General features: G+C 38.8%; 1 protein-coding gene across 1 annotated transcript in view; it reads left to right on the top strand.

The window, feature by feature from the left end:
• Nucleotides 1–11,850, top strand: part of FAM53A (family with sequence similarity 53, member A) — a 52,034-nt gene extending 40,184 nt beyond the window's left edge. The window contains 1 exon segment of the mRNA XM_009882532.1: nt 10,665–11,850. Within this exon segment, the coding sequence (XP_009880834.1) occupies nt 10,665–10,988 (324 nt within the window). The 3' untranslated portion in view covers nt 10,989–11,850.
• Nucleotides 11,851–14,255: the final 2,405 nt, after the last annotated feature.

Raw genomic sequence — 14,255 nt, 5'->3', positions numbered from 1 at the left:
CTGCAGGTATATACTGCTATGTAGGTGTGATAAAAGCAAAACAGATGTCTCAAGCATGTGAAAATGAACTGATTTGAATTTATCTGCATCAATTAATAGTATCAATTTGTTCTTCCATTAGGATGGCTAATACTGACTTGTTTACGTGCTCTTTCAAGTATGTACAAACTGAAGAGAAGTTTGGGTTTTTTTAAGTTGCTGTTAGACACAACTTTTAATGGAGTACAGTTATAAGCAGATGTCTTCTGCATAAGTGATCTGGGAGGTGATGCTTTGGTGTTAAGGTTAGCCTGCAGATAATCAAATAGCTGATCTGTTCATATACTTGAAAGTACTCTGTTCTTCATGTGCTGACGATGACACATGCTTCTGCAATAAAACTGAAGTATTACCAGAAATTGAATTTTAAATAAATGAGACTTCTGAGTTTCCTGATTGCAGTTTCCATTATAGTAGTAACCATGTGACTAAAACTTCAAAGGTGTTTATGGTATGCTAGGAAGCTTGCAAGTTGTGGTAGTATAAACAAATTTGAGTCTTTAAAACAAGGTGTGTGTAATACTTGAATGTATACCTTTTTGAATGTTACAGCTTTTTTTTCATGCAAACTCTGATTTCATTACAAAATAGAGGAAAACTGACTTGTCATACAGTGAGAAGTTGAGCTTAGTTTTAATGTTACTGCAGTGCTTTAGGATTTTGAATGCTGATTATCTTATGCAGAATTTGCTTATAGTTTGCTTCTCTTCTGACTTGGTATGCTGTATTTTAAAACATGTATTGCTGTTTTTCAGTGTAGCTGAAGGGTAAAGGACCACATATGTGGTTTCCTGACTTAACCTTTTTTAAAAAAAAACACATTGAGTATCAACTGCTGAAGTGTTGTCAGCTTTGGTATTTTAACCAATAAACAAATTTGTCCAAATCATATCTAGCAAACATAAGTTTTAGCACAAGTTGACTCTGTATTAAAAATAGTCTATAGCAGGCTTTCCACTTGATGTCGAGAGCACTTCCTGAGCCACATAGTTTCAGAAATGTTCAAAATGGTCCAAAATCAGATACTAAATTAGAAAAATGGAGTACATGTATAAGAGATTGAAGGTGAACAGTACTAATTCTGTTTTTTCTAAACAAACGTGTTGTGTTCAACTTGTCTCTGGAAATAATTAGTGGCAAGAGTCCACCTACAGTTTGAATTAATGCTCCTACAAGAATTTATTGTTAAATTGTGGTTTTTGCATCAAGTTGAGCAAAAGATTTGTAACAGGACTTGTACTTTCTCTGCGTATGCATGTACCCATGTGTGCCTATGTGCACTTGTATAACAAGATCTTAAGGCTTTGTTTTGGAGAGGTATTCCTGTAGTGGAAAATTGGTCCGAAGAAGGGGAAACTGCTCCCAAGCTGAGGTTGTGTTTCCCTTTCTCTCCCATCCCCCCTCCCTGGCAGAAGTGAACTTTATGGCCCAATTATAGAGTCCCTTAAAATGCTAGTTATGATGGAGTGCCAGCATAACCCAATAATATAGGTGAGGCTGACATCTGTCAGTAACTAATGAGGGCAGCCTTAGAATCAGGATTTGGAGTTTACTTCTCTAATTTCTTATAAATTTGACCTGTTGTATCAACTTAATATTTGACCTGAGGATAAAAAAAAAAAGAACATGCCAGAATTTTAAGAGAAGTTGGTACATGGGAGTCCTCTGCAAAAATCAGTGCATATGTGATTCAGTTGTGAAAGTAATTGTTTGCAGCTCACAGCAGAGTCATGAAGGAATAAGACCTTGGCTAAACTGCTCAGGAATAGAAGTTCTCTATAAAAATAGATGACACATAAATGGCAGGAAATGAAGCCAATATGGTCATGTTTTGAAACCACAAGGGTCAAATCCTATCCTGTGCTACACTGGTGCATAATCAGTCAACTTAAACTCTGTTACTTGAGAACAGCTTGGCATGGTAAAGTGAACTTCAAAATGTGACTATTAGGAGTTTTGTGGAATCACAGCTACAGCTTTTTCTCTTATTGTTTGAATGCATCTAGTTAGAAATCTGGTTTGGAGGTAACTTCTTTGTTTATGTTGTTTAAGAGCTGATTGTAGTATGCAAGTCTGTTAATTCATCTGTCAGAGGAATAATGCATTAGAAAGCTTTGGCTACCCAGGGTGGTCTTTGTTTTTGAATTCTGAATCCCCAGATATTGAGAGATGGTACTGCAAACAACCATAGTTTTGTTAAACAGCTTTTTTGATACTGTTCAGGGATATCAACATTTCAAGCAACTGTGGAGTGGTTAGTATATATCTCTGTGTGAAGGGATTTCTGTGTAGCTCATGTTAATCATGTGAGCGTGCTTTCTTATTTCTGGTTTTAAAATGTGGAAAACTAGATGCATACTTGTAAAATCTGTATGAATTAGACATTATTTAAACGAAGTGTCTATAAAATAACTTTTTCATATTATTAAGCAAGCTGGTAATACACACTTTAAGCTGTTTCTTGTTTTCAGAGCCTGTGTTTCTTCTCTAAAAGGAAAGGTAAGAGTTCTTGAATTGGAAAAGATGGAACAACTCTGGCAAAACATGAATCATTTCTGTTGGGAGAGAGCATGTGCTTACATTGTTTCCCTTGTGCCCTTCTACTGCAAAACCAGATGTGTTCATCATCCCTGCATGAACACAAATGTTGCAGCTGTTTGTTCATCACACCATCACTCACTAATGCACTTGGGTGATGTGGATTTGCCACATTGAAGCTGCTCAAACTTGTGCAGCTCAAGCACAGTAGAAGACCAATTCCACATTGTCCAGCTCTTCAGTTTATCCATAAGGGGGATAAATCCACTGTCTGTATTAGAGATGTGGTTAGGATCAAGCAGGGAGCAGAAAAATCACAGAATCGCAGAATGGTCAGGGTTGGAAGGGACCTCTGGAGATCATCTAGTCCAACCCCCCTGCCAGACCAGGGTCACCTACAACAGGTTGCACAGGACAGTGTCCAGGTGGGTTTTGAATGTCTCCAGAGTGGGAGACTCCACAACCTCTCTGGGCAGCCTGTTCCAGTGCTCCACTACCCTCAAAGTAAAGAAGTTCCTCCTCATGTTAAGATGGAACTTCCTATGTTCAAGCTTGTGCCCGTTACGCCTCATCCTATCACTGGGCACCACTGAAAAAAGACTGCTCCCATCCCCCTGGCATCCTCTAGATAGTGTGCAAAGACAGTTGTTTCCTTTAAGGCTGAGCAATTGCTTTGCTCCTGCAAGAGACCCCAGGCTGCAGCTGCTGCCTAAGCTAGAACTGGTCTTCCCAGCCACTATTCCTGCTATTTCAATGATTTTTTTTGAGCCTTTTTGCTATGGTACCCCTTTCCCTTTGAGGAAACCTCTGTTCTAATGCATCAGTGCATTTCAGATGAACACTGCTGCCATGTCTAGGAGTTGTCTTGCTTGGTTTAATCTTTCTCTCTGGCCAAAGTCTCATACTGTATTATTCAGCTGAACAAAGCAAATGTCATTGTTTTCTACTTTGACACTGTATTGATTATTAGCCAGTTCAGAACAGTTACATCTACTGTGTGAGCCTCTTCTGTTTATTATTGGAATAATTCACAGCATCTGTAGGTATTTATGCTTGCTGGACTGGTACTAAGAATAGTTGAAAATTTTTACTTAATTACATGCAGGTGAAATAGGTAGGCCTGATGTTTGTAGAATGTAATTCCACATATTCTCATAATAAAAGTTATTGCATGATTTATACTTACTGAAACAGGAAAGGTAAAAGGTTGCAGTTCACAAATTCACCACATCGGAAAATGTAAGATGCCAAATTCTTAATTAAAATTCCATCCTATAAACTATTTAAAATGCAGTTTAATGTTAGCCTGTGTTTTATATAAGGGAGAAAACTGCCATATATGTTCACCCTCTTCATGTTAGTATTGCTGTTGAATCATATTCTTGACTGCATTACAGAAAGTACTGCATTAACTCACTTAGCTTCCAATTTGTCTTTTAAAAACAAACAAACAAGTAGAGCCCTGTGATGAATGGCCCTGGGCTTGTAGAAACTGCTAAACCCCAGCACCTGAGTTTCCTGCACTAAACTGCCCCTGTCCAACCAAAATTTAATTTAGAAAGGAATGAATAAAAAACGGTGGTTGTGTTTTGTCTGCTTAGGTTCATTTTAGAGAGAAACACCTTTAGGCTGACCAGCTATTCTGTAATCTGCTTAAATACCTTAGTTTATGTCACTTGATGTTGAACTTAATTGATCACATGTGCACACTAAGCACATGGTGGGGGTGAGCTAATAGTTCTGAGGGGACCTGTGGATCTTTTGTTGTTGTTTAGAGGATCTTTGCAAACCACTACAAGGAAAAGATGTGGAGAGGATATTTAGTTTGAATGTAAATTTTGATTTCATACATGGAGTGCGTATCATGAATAATTTTTTATGTCTGACTTTGGGGCAAGGGGGAAGCAGGTGTTCAACTTGAACTTAATCTGTTGTAGCTGTAATCCCTGCTGTATTTGAGATCTGCCATGCCTGCGTCTTCACATGTTGCTGTTTGGAATTTGGTGTGATAGCAGTGATTTTAATTGGGTCTTACAAAGTTTCCTAGCTAAGCAAGTAGGCTGCTGTACAGGTCTGAAGACTGCAGTGCATGAGTTTGTTCCCAAAATGAATCCAATGTGTGTGGACTGCAGTGGTGCTCAGGCAGCCAACTGGACCCACAATCCTCCCCAGTCTTTTTGCATTTTGTTTTTCTCATTTGTAGACCCTTAACTATTCCAGTGGTTTGTCAGTTGTCTCGCTTGATGAACAGTCTTGCTTTCTTGCATATGTGAGTATAATTACACAAATTTAGCATTTCACTTAAATATTTTTATGTCATTAAGCTGTAGTATTTTTTCAACTAATAGCACTAAATAAAAAGCCAAATTAAATCACAAATTCTTACAGCTCATAAACAAAACTGAGAAAGATACCGTGGCACAATTTAAAAAATACGCATAAAAATCTAGGCCAATAAATAGATCAGCTTCCATGGTAGACTACACCAGAAGCTGCATGCTTAAATCTAGAACAGTCTGGGTAGTGGAAGATGAAAGCCTGTTACTTCATGATGCTGTTTAGCATCTGATGTGAAATGAGTTGATGTCAGTTTACTTCTCTTCCTGGGCACCTACATCTAAAAAATTAAAATAACCTTTGAAGATACAGCAGAGACAAAGTACTGAACAACTTTCATTTCAAGTCACAGCCATATTGCTGCATGTCAGCTTGTATTGATTTTTAACTAGGTCTTTGGCTTTGCAAATAGCATTTACCTTATTTGACTACAAGAACTGCAGCAGTAATTTCATTCGGATGTAAGGAATGGTTATTATAGTGAAGTGGCCTACTACATGGCAAAATGGTAGAGGTTGTTTGCTCTTTCTCATTCATATCCAGTATTCCGTGCTTTTTTTTGCTTCCTAGTTATAGGTCATGAAATAAGCATTGCATCTTCTAATATAAAAATATATGCCAAATTTCCAGGAAAGTGAGGGGTGACTACAGAGCTACAAAAAGGGCACAGCATGTTTGGTTCCCAAAATGAATTTGATTGGAGATTAGATTTTGCCCGTGAAGGTCTCAGGAATTTTCTAGGGATTTGATTCTGTTTCCATGAAATACATAAATAGAAATGTTGTTAAGTACTTGGTTTGTAGCTCAATGCAAGAAAAAAAAAAAAAAGGCTTCACTTTTGGTTTGTTTCAAATGCATAGTTTAAAAATCTGCAATGGTTTTTGACCTGAAGTATTTAATTTTTTTTTAGACACTTGAATTTAAAAACTTTAATGTATTTCTACAGCTTTGATTTCTCGTTTGAGCAGGGAGAAATTCTTTCCCAATTAACTTTGTTTTTTAGCTTTTAGAATGTATTGGCAAGCTTCAAGCATGTAACATTATGAAGAAAACTATATTGTTTTCCTCCTGTCAGCACTACTTCATACCAATGAAGCAGTACTTCTTCTCAACTGCAAGCTCTAAGCTAAGGTCATCTGTGAACACTGAAGTGTTCACCAAATGCTCAGTGCTATTCAAGACAGAAAAGTCAGAGTCAAATGTCAAGAGCTTTACTCCACAGAAAGGTTAATAGTTTGTTACATAAGCACAGCATTTTTCTTACTATTTTTCACTTTATGCATAGTAAAAATGCAGGGATTAGGACTGTGGTAGGATATTTTTTAATGTATACAACCAGCTGAGATGTCTAATGACTTAAAATAAGCGCTGTACATGTCTCCAAGTTGAATTGTTGCAGGTAATATTAATACAAGTAATTAGATGCATGAACTGAAAATTCAGTTTACGGGGAGGGACACTGTTCACATCTTGTGGTCGGATGTGATGTCAGGTGACGGTATGTTCAGAAAGCAGCTTTTCACCATGATTCAATGAGCTGTTTAAGATGTCTCTTGTGCGAGTCTGTTCTTATGACTTAAAGCCCTTCCTTAAGTCTCCCTCTTCACTTCATTAAATGAAGTCTCTTCAATGGAATGAACTTGTGCCATGGTTGGACTTCATTATTGCAAGTCTAAAGTGTAACCTCTTAGGGGTAGGTTAGTGTCTGAGATAAGAACGCATCGTGGTGTATGTGGTGCTTCTGATCTAAAACTCAACCATGGCATGAGTTACCAACAGTAAAGGCATTTGGTTTTGAGCCAGTCTGACTTATCTATAAGAAACATAAGTCCAGGGAGTGAATTAAGGACCTTTGGAGCCCTCAAAGAGAAATGCAGCGCATCTAATTTGCTCCTTCCCCATCTCCATTGACTGGCTAGGTACTGGGAAGCAACAGAAAAAGCCACATTGTTGCTCCATGCTCGGGCTTCCTCTTTGGTGTTTTACAGTTGGATTGGTTGCTGCTATTCCAAGTTCTCCTCATCATGAGGATCACTGCATCACCCACATCTTTCATATCCCTGGTAGAGGCCTTAAGAGTTGAGAAACCCTATGTGCCGGTGTCTCTTAAAGCAGCATCTCTTGTGTTGTGCAGTCATAGGCAGAAGTCTCAGGATGGGACAGAAAGCAAGCCAGATAGACTAGTCTAATTAGTCTGACAAATTCCTTCTCTTCCTGAGCTGATGGCTTCAGGGAGCAGCTCATCCTGTCATGATGACTAGTGCTGAGAAACAGTAGGATGGGCTGAGGGCTTCTGGTGGTTTCAGGCTTCCTCTGCTCCTCGCTTTGTGCCAGCTGCTGCAGCTGCACCTCTTCAGAGCAGCTGTATCTTCCACCCCCATTCAAAACTTAGGGGGGAAAAATGGGTGGACTCAGTGGATGATGGGGGCATGGGGAAGAAGCATGAGAACTGCTGCTCCCATTATACACTAGGTTTTCATGCACATAAGTGACTTATTTTTTCCCTTGACTACTGTAGCAAATGCTCTAGTTTTGTTAGTAAAACAAAAACAAGCTTTTTATTGCTTTTTATATTTGGAAAGTGATGTATTATGGGTTTCTGAACTAGGGGTTTAGTAAAGAGTACAGACATTAGTTTCCTTTCAAGCTACTCTGGGCCTTTCTTGTTTGCTTTGTATGGCAAGGGTCTAGAGAGATTTCTTTTATTTCCTTCCCTGCCATTGTTTTCAGTACAAAGTGTTTTTTTCTTAATATTCAGACATTTTATCGCCTCACTTCTTTTAAAACTCTGAGTTTCTTTTTTCTTTTTTTTTTCCATCGCACAAAAGAATACTTTTAGCTGATTGAGTTCTATCCATTGCCAACTGTGGACTCTTTTGTCTTGCTAGTCCAGCATCCTTTATAAAATGAGGACCATTGAGCAAGTACTCGCAGGCTCCCCACTGAGCACAATTGTGCTTGAAAGGTGTGGTACTGTACCAGTGTAACATGTAAAGCTGCAGTTTAGAGGGCTTGAATGCATTGCAATTTCTACCTTTTGCTTTGTGAAAGAAGTGGGATTGTGCTGTGAGATAATAAATCCACCTATTTTTAGTTTGGTGCGGTTGTGACAAGTGGGTGAACAAAGAACCAGTTGAATGCACTTGCTGTTGTGTTGAAACGGGCTAAAAGTTCCCATTCAAGTGGTTTCAGCACAGTACAGCTAACAGGCAATTTTCCATTTATGTACACAAACCTTCTAGAAAGACAGCTGTGTGGTTGGATTAATTTCTAGCAGTAAATTGAATAAAAGATATTTTGAAGGAGGACTTGGGAATTCCTTTCTAAAACATTGAAAGCAGAACTTTCAAAGCTTTCCTTTATTTGATCCCTTTCCTTCCCAGCACCTACTATAACATTTAAAGAACTGAAAATATTGTCCCCTATATGGAGATACACAACAGGAAATGTGCTTTTTCAAAGCAATGAGATAGAATTAGGATTAAAATATCCTTTGACACTTTCTACTTCAAAAAATATACTGGTTTACTTTTAAGTAAATATGAAAGAAATTCACACCTCTTAGTCATAAAAAGGAGCTCAAATGGTTGTACTTGAATAAGCTGTAAGTGAGCTATATAGAAATGTTTTGAAAACAGGAATGTACCAAACTGTTTTCATAGGGGAGTGAAATTTGGAAATAGAAACGTTTTGATCATGCAAGGTTATCAGTTTTGTTGATGCTAGTCACATGCAAAATTGGATGTGGCTTTTACCTGTGGCTAACAGACGTTGTTGGATTACTGCTGACAGAACTATGTTCAATGGTCTTTTTTTTTTTTTTTAAATTTTTTCTTCTGAAAGTTGATCTTTGGATGCAGGTCTTGGAGTTGCATAAATCAACTCCTAAATGAAGTCTCTTTTGTGTCTGTCCAAGCAAACTAGATTATCCCTTATAGATCCTTCTGGCCTGAAACCTATGACTTGGTATGATCTAATGTATATCAAAGTTGTTTGAGCAAGAGAAGAGCTGTGTGCAATACAGGTGTAACAAACCTCTGATCAATGGTGAAGAGCATCCCACTGAAGTGATTTCATGTGGTGCAGGCTTGGGGAATACTGCTGCAGTGTCTTATAAAGAGATACCAGTGCCGGTGAACCAACATCCCATACCAGTATTGCTGTGCACTCCTCAGCCTAGTTGTGCTGTGATTGAACTCCAAAACTCAAGTGTTTTGCTTTTTGCTTTTACCCAATCTTTCCCTCAAATATACTTTCTATGTAGATTTGATGTAGGGATGTCCAAGGAACTGAATGAACTTGCAGAGTGACTGTGGGCTTGTCTGCAAGGAGTTCCACATGTAACATTGACCCCAAGGGATCAGGCAAATCGATTCACCTCAGTGAGTTTTCCTCTCTCCTCTCCATCATCCAGTTCTATACAGGCAAGGCTGACTAATTAGTATTTCTTCTGAATTTGTAAAGTTTTGTTTAAAAACCTCCCAAAGATATTAGTAAGCTGCTTGTGTGGCTGCTGACGTGCAGTGATGAAGTCAAAAGGTTATCCAGTGCTCTGAAAAAGCATCTGGAATATAGCATACTGGGAATGTTGCAATGTTCCTATTTTGTCTGAATATATCAATAAAACTAAACTACTTAACGAATGACAAAATGGGGTAAGAAGCTGAAAATGGGTGTGAAAGTTGGTCTTGTTCCCTGTGGATCTACTTGCAATAAAACAATTGCTGTGTGTATGTGAGGCTGGAGTCACTTAACTAGTAAGGTATAGAAAGCCACAACTTTATCCTCCTGGCTCTTACCACCCCTGGGAGGAGCCCTCACTCCTTCACCCTCCTCTCACTGCATGCTTGTATGAGGCAGAATTTAGAAGTTTCTCACTTATTAAAACCTGAGTTCTGATGTCTATAGTTCTGTTTTGTTTTGTTGTTTTGGTTTTTTTTTCTTAAATGTTGCTTTTGGATTCAGTCAAGGATCCCTTACAGTTAGATGAGGAGCTTGGGCATTTTATTCCTTCATCTGAGGGACAGAGGTAGCACATTTACTGAGGTTTTCTTTTTCTTTTTCCTTTGAATAAAGGTGAGTGAGTGCCCCTCTGTTTTTAATAGATATTTTTTTTTGTTCAAACAGAATTGCTCAGATTCCTGAGCTCTTGTTCAAATGGTACCCAAATGTAAGATAAACTAAGCTGACTCTGGAGCAAGACGCTTCCAGTTGAAGCTTGGTTTTCTCCTGTTCTGAGGTTATCCAAATGTGCCAGTTGCCTTGCAGACTCTCCTTGTCTCTGAGGTGAAGCACGAGGGCTCATTGTCTGTGTGCTTGGGAACTTTGAGAAATTAATTGTTGACTAGGCTGTAGTGCAGCTGTCTGACCTAAATGCTGATGTTACCAAATGCTGTGCTCTGCATTTGCCAGAAAGCTAATACATCAAACTGGGTGCCTGTAGTTCCTCATTTAGTTGACAAAAGCGAGGTTTTTCGATCTTTCGGCATAAAAAAAGGGGCCTGGTAGTTTTTTCTCTCTACTGGGAATCTACATAGGCAAAATATCTGCGCAAAGCCATATTACCTAGTAAGTAAAGACCGTTCTTCCTTTTTTTTTATGCTCCTTGTTGTTTCCAGGACTACTTTAAACATATGTGGCACTCAGATTTTTGAGTACATACTCTCAATCCATTCAAGAATTTAAGGAATTTATTCTGCTCCGCCTGTACAGTCATGGTTAATATATTAATGTATTGTTTTTAATTGCAGACTTTAAAAAATTCCAAAAGTCTTTGCTCCCTTGACTATGAAGATGATGATGACGACACACAAATGAAGACAATTGTTTCATCCCCATGTGACTCAAATGATCTCATGAACATCATCACCCCTGGTTCCAGTCCGATGAAAGAACAGCTGGATGAAGTAAGGCATCATGGGTCATGCCAAGGTAGCTTCAAAACAAGGGATTATAAGAAAGCAGCTGCAGTGTGTGAAAGCGATGAGGACACAAGTGATTGTGAGAGCACCGAAGAAGGCATCTTTCCTCTAGACTGCGGCGACTTGGACCTAGAGCAGATTGAAAACAACTGAGAGTCAAAGTTATGTGCTAGAATCAGAGTTGTTCTAAATTAAAATGATAGAGGATTACCTTTGCCATGCATAATCCATGTCCCTGAATCTCTGTATTGCCTATCTTGGGCCTGTGTTAGAAGAAATGTTTCAGGTGGGGGAAAAACGTGAACCATTGTTACCTGTTTAGTCTATTGATCAATATGTGGATGACAACAAAAAAGTAGGAGGTTAAATGTTATTTTGAACATTAAGGAATAATTTTGATTAAAAATTTCCTAACAGATATTTTGCATTTTTATGGCTTTTACAGTTCTGGAGAAAAAGCATCTCTATTTTGAAATGAATTTTCAGAAGGGCATTCTATAAAACTAAATCTGTCTACAGTGATTCTGGTGCGGGTATATGTTGCTTTTGTTAAAGAGCTTAATGTGAAAAGTGAATTGCATAACGAAATTGGTAATAAACCTTCAGATAGAATTCTTAAATACCTGGTTGACAACTGGTCCAAAATACTTAACTGCCATCTTTGACAGTGTCTGGTTAAAAAAAACTTCGTAACATGTACAAATGTTCTTTTCATACATTCAGGACTTTTTGATCAAAATATGGTAGTGACCTTAAAGGTTAACATTTTCCATGATTTTACTACTTGAATTGTTTTCTAGCCTGAAGCAATGCTAATTTAGGTGGGATAAAACTGCAAGTAGCTGCCCACCTACTCGGTCATTATGTTTTCTGTGGTTCAAAAGAATGTACAACAAGAGCACTTGAACTTTTAGACAGGGACTTTGTAATGATCAATTCCCCAGGAGGTGATCCCTTCAGCAATACTAGAAGGAAAATAGTCCTTGACTTAAATAAAATGACATTTTGCTTTGCACTTGTGTCTGCTTATGATTTTTACTAGTGGAAAATGTGTAGTCTGTGGCAGATTCTGTAATATGGTACTTATGTGCAGAATTGGGTGGAGGGGAAGGGCAGCTTTCTGGTCATCTGAAAAGAAAGTGACCTCAAGTTCATCTGGGGAGCTGCGGCATAAGTCATTCTGGATCCCAAGTATGTCTCAGTGATTACATACACTGTAATCATCTCAAATGTGATACTGTATTCGTTGCAGACTATTGCAACACATACTTGTTTTGTTGGTTCAGCTACAATAAGGATTTTCCTGAACAAGGGGGAGATTAATCTCGAAATGGCTCTAAATTGCATAGAAATTGGGAAGCTTAGATTATGACATTTCTGTGCATCACCTTAGTCTGCTGAAATGAGCCGACTCCTGCTGTAACTTGTGCCATAAAACCAAAATCCAGCAACATTTTAAGCTGGTTAATGGAATGTGATTAAAATAAGAAATAAATATCTTGAGGCATACGTCAAAGGCTGTGGCAATGTATGACACAGGCTCCAGCCTTGTGATTAGGGTCAGCCTTTGATCATAAAGAGAATTGGCCTTTAATTACTGAACCAGCATATGTAACTCAGCATCTACGCGAAATTTTAAAAGTTTGGGCAGCCGGTAAGAAGCTCTAAACTTTTTTCTTGCTTTTATGACTCCTACTGCATGTACAACTACAAGTGGCAATGATCTGTGATATTGATAGTGGTATACATGCATAGTAAGGTGCAAGAACACTGCAAAGACTTGTTGGGTTCTTCATATGTTAATATAAATTGTGTAGGAGAAAGTGAAGCTGCTTGCTGTTGACAAAAATCATTCTCCTTTTTCTAGATGAGTAAATAAAGGAGTTGCTGTTGGAGCAAAGACTTTAGTTCCTCCAGAAGCTCCTGTTAACCATGTGTGTCTTACCCCACAGATATTTTCTCTGGTGTAGCACAGGGCGTACAGATGGTGGCATACATGTGCGCAAAGCTATTTCAAGCAATCTTATGCAACTGAGGATCACTATTCTTGCTACTTCTTCAAGAAATAGCTACTTCAAGTAGTACAAAGTGAGGTACAGCCAGTTTCCCCTCATGGGTAAATGGGGAAAAGTACTATAGTGTGTTGATTGGTCATCGTGGGTAACAGAACAACCCGTCTCCCTCCTGGACTGCAATTACTAGTTGCAGAACTACACTTCTCTTTGTGTATTCTTCTTAATTGAGCAATAGAGGTAAGTAAAATTGAATGAGCTTTAATGCAGGATTGTAGCAAAGGCTAGTAGGACAACTGGGATCACTTAGAAGCTAATTTACCTATTTGAAAGCACTCTAGTTAAAAGTGTGATGTCATGGAATGAGAAAGCTAATGTGGCAATCCGTTTGGCTCTTCCTCCCCTAAGGAAGATGAGCTCCTGGAAGAGGTAAAAGGAAAATACCTCAGAGGGCATGAATAAAAGGAGGTAAGATGTGCTTTGCCAAGGAAAAAAAAAACAAGAACTGAAGCTATTAATAAGATGGTGATAGAGCAAAGGCAAAAGTCAGAAGACCAGATGATATTTATTCTAGCTCTGAAATATGATTTGGCTCAAGGAATCTCAAGGAATTGATTTTTCTGGCCTCAAAGGCATGGTTCTCCACTCACCTTCTGTAGGTGTGCTGTTTTCAGTCAACACAAAGCTGCGTTCCTACCCACAGGCTGAGGGGTAGGGAGGGGTTTCCCAAGTGGAGGGACAGACACATTTGCTTATGGTAACACAGGACCCGGTCTCCTGGTAAGCCCCAGCGGTTAAAACTCTAAATAGCCCTTTTGTGGAAACAAACAGAAAAGAGTGGTTTTAGGTACTGAAGAACAAGTTTCATGGAAGTAGGAAGCAATAATTACCCTGTTTAGGCTCTTATTAGTGGGTGACAGGAAAATAAGTAGTTGAACAGCTGTGCGGTAACACTGGTAAATGAAGAAATCTGATGAAAGGATTCTGTGTACTTTGTCTACAGATGCTAATGTAATCCCCCCCGAGAACCAAGAGTGAAAGGAATTATTGGTTAAAACTTACTTCAGATGGAGCAGGCTTTGGCTTTGCGTCCCCCACAAGATCTGAGGTCCCACTCCAAAAGAAATTCACAGATGATGAATTTGGCACCTTTGTTGCGCTCTGGTAGGATAAAATCTGTAGTGGCTGTTAGGCAAATACAGAAGGTGGTTTGCAAAAAGGGAAAGCATGGTTTCAGAGATTGAATTGTATTTTGGAAGTGGACTGAGCGAGGCAGTAAGCAGCTCTGCTCTGGGAGTGGTTTCCTTCCGTCTTGCACCCAGTGTCAGAACGGAAGACCGTATTGCGTGGGGTTGTGGGAGTTGCTCTAGGTCACTTTATCTTTAATTTTTATTAGCAACCTGGATAA

The sequence above is a fragment of the Charadrius vociferus genome, unplaced genomic scaffold (assembly GCF_000708025.1).
Source record: "Charadrius vociferus isolate BGI_N301 unplaced genomic scaffold, ASM70802v2 scaffold213, whole genome shotgun sequence".
NCBI classification, from domain to species: domain Eukaryota; kingdom Metazoa; phylum Chordata; class Aves; order Charadriiformes; family Charadriidae; genus Charadrius; species Charadrius vociferus.
This window is presented reverse-complemented; position numbering and strand designations above follow the sequence as displayed.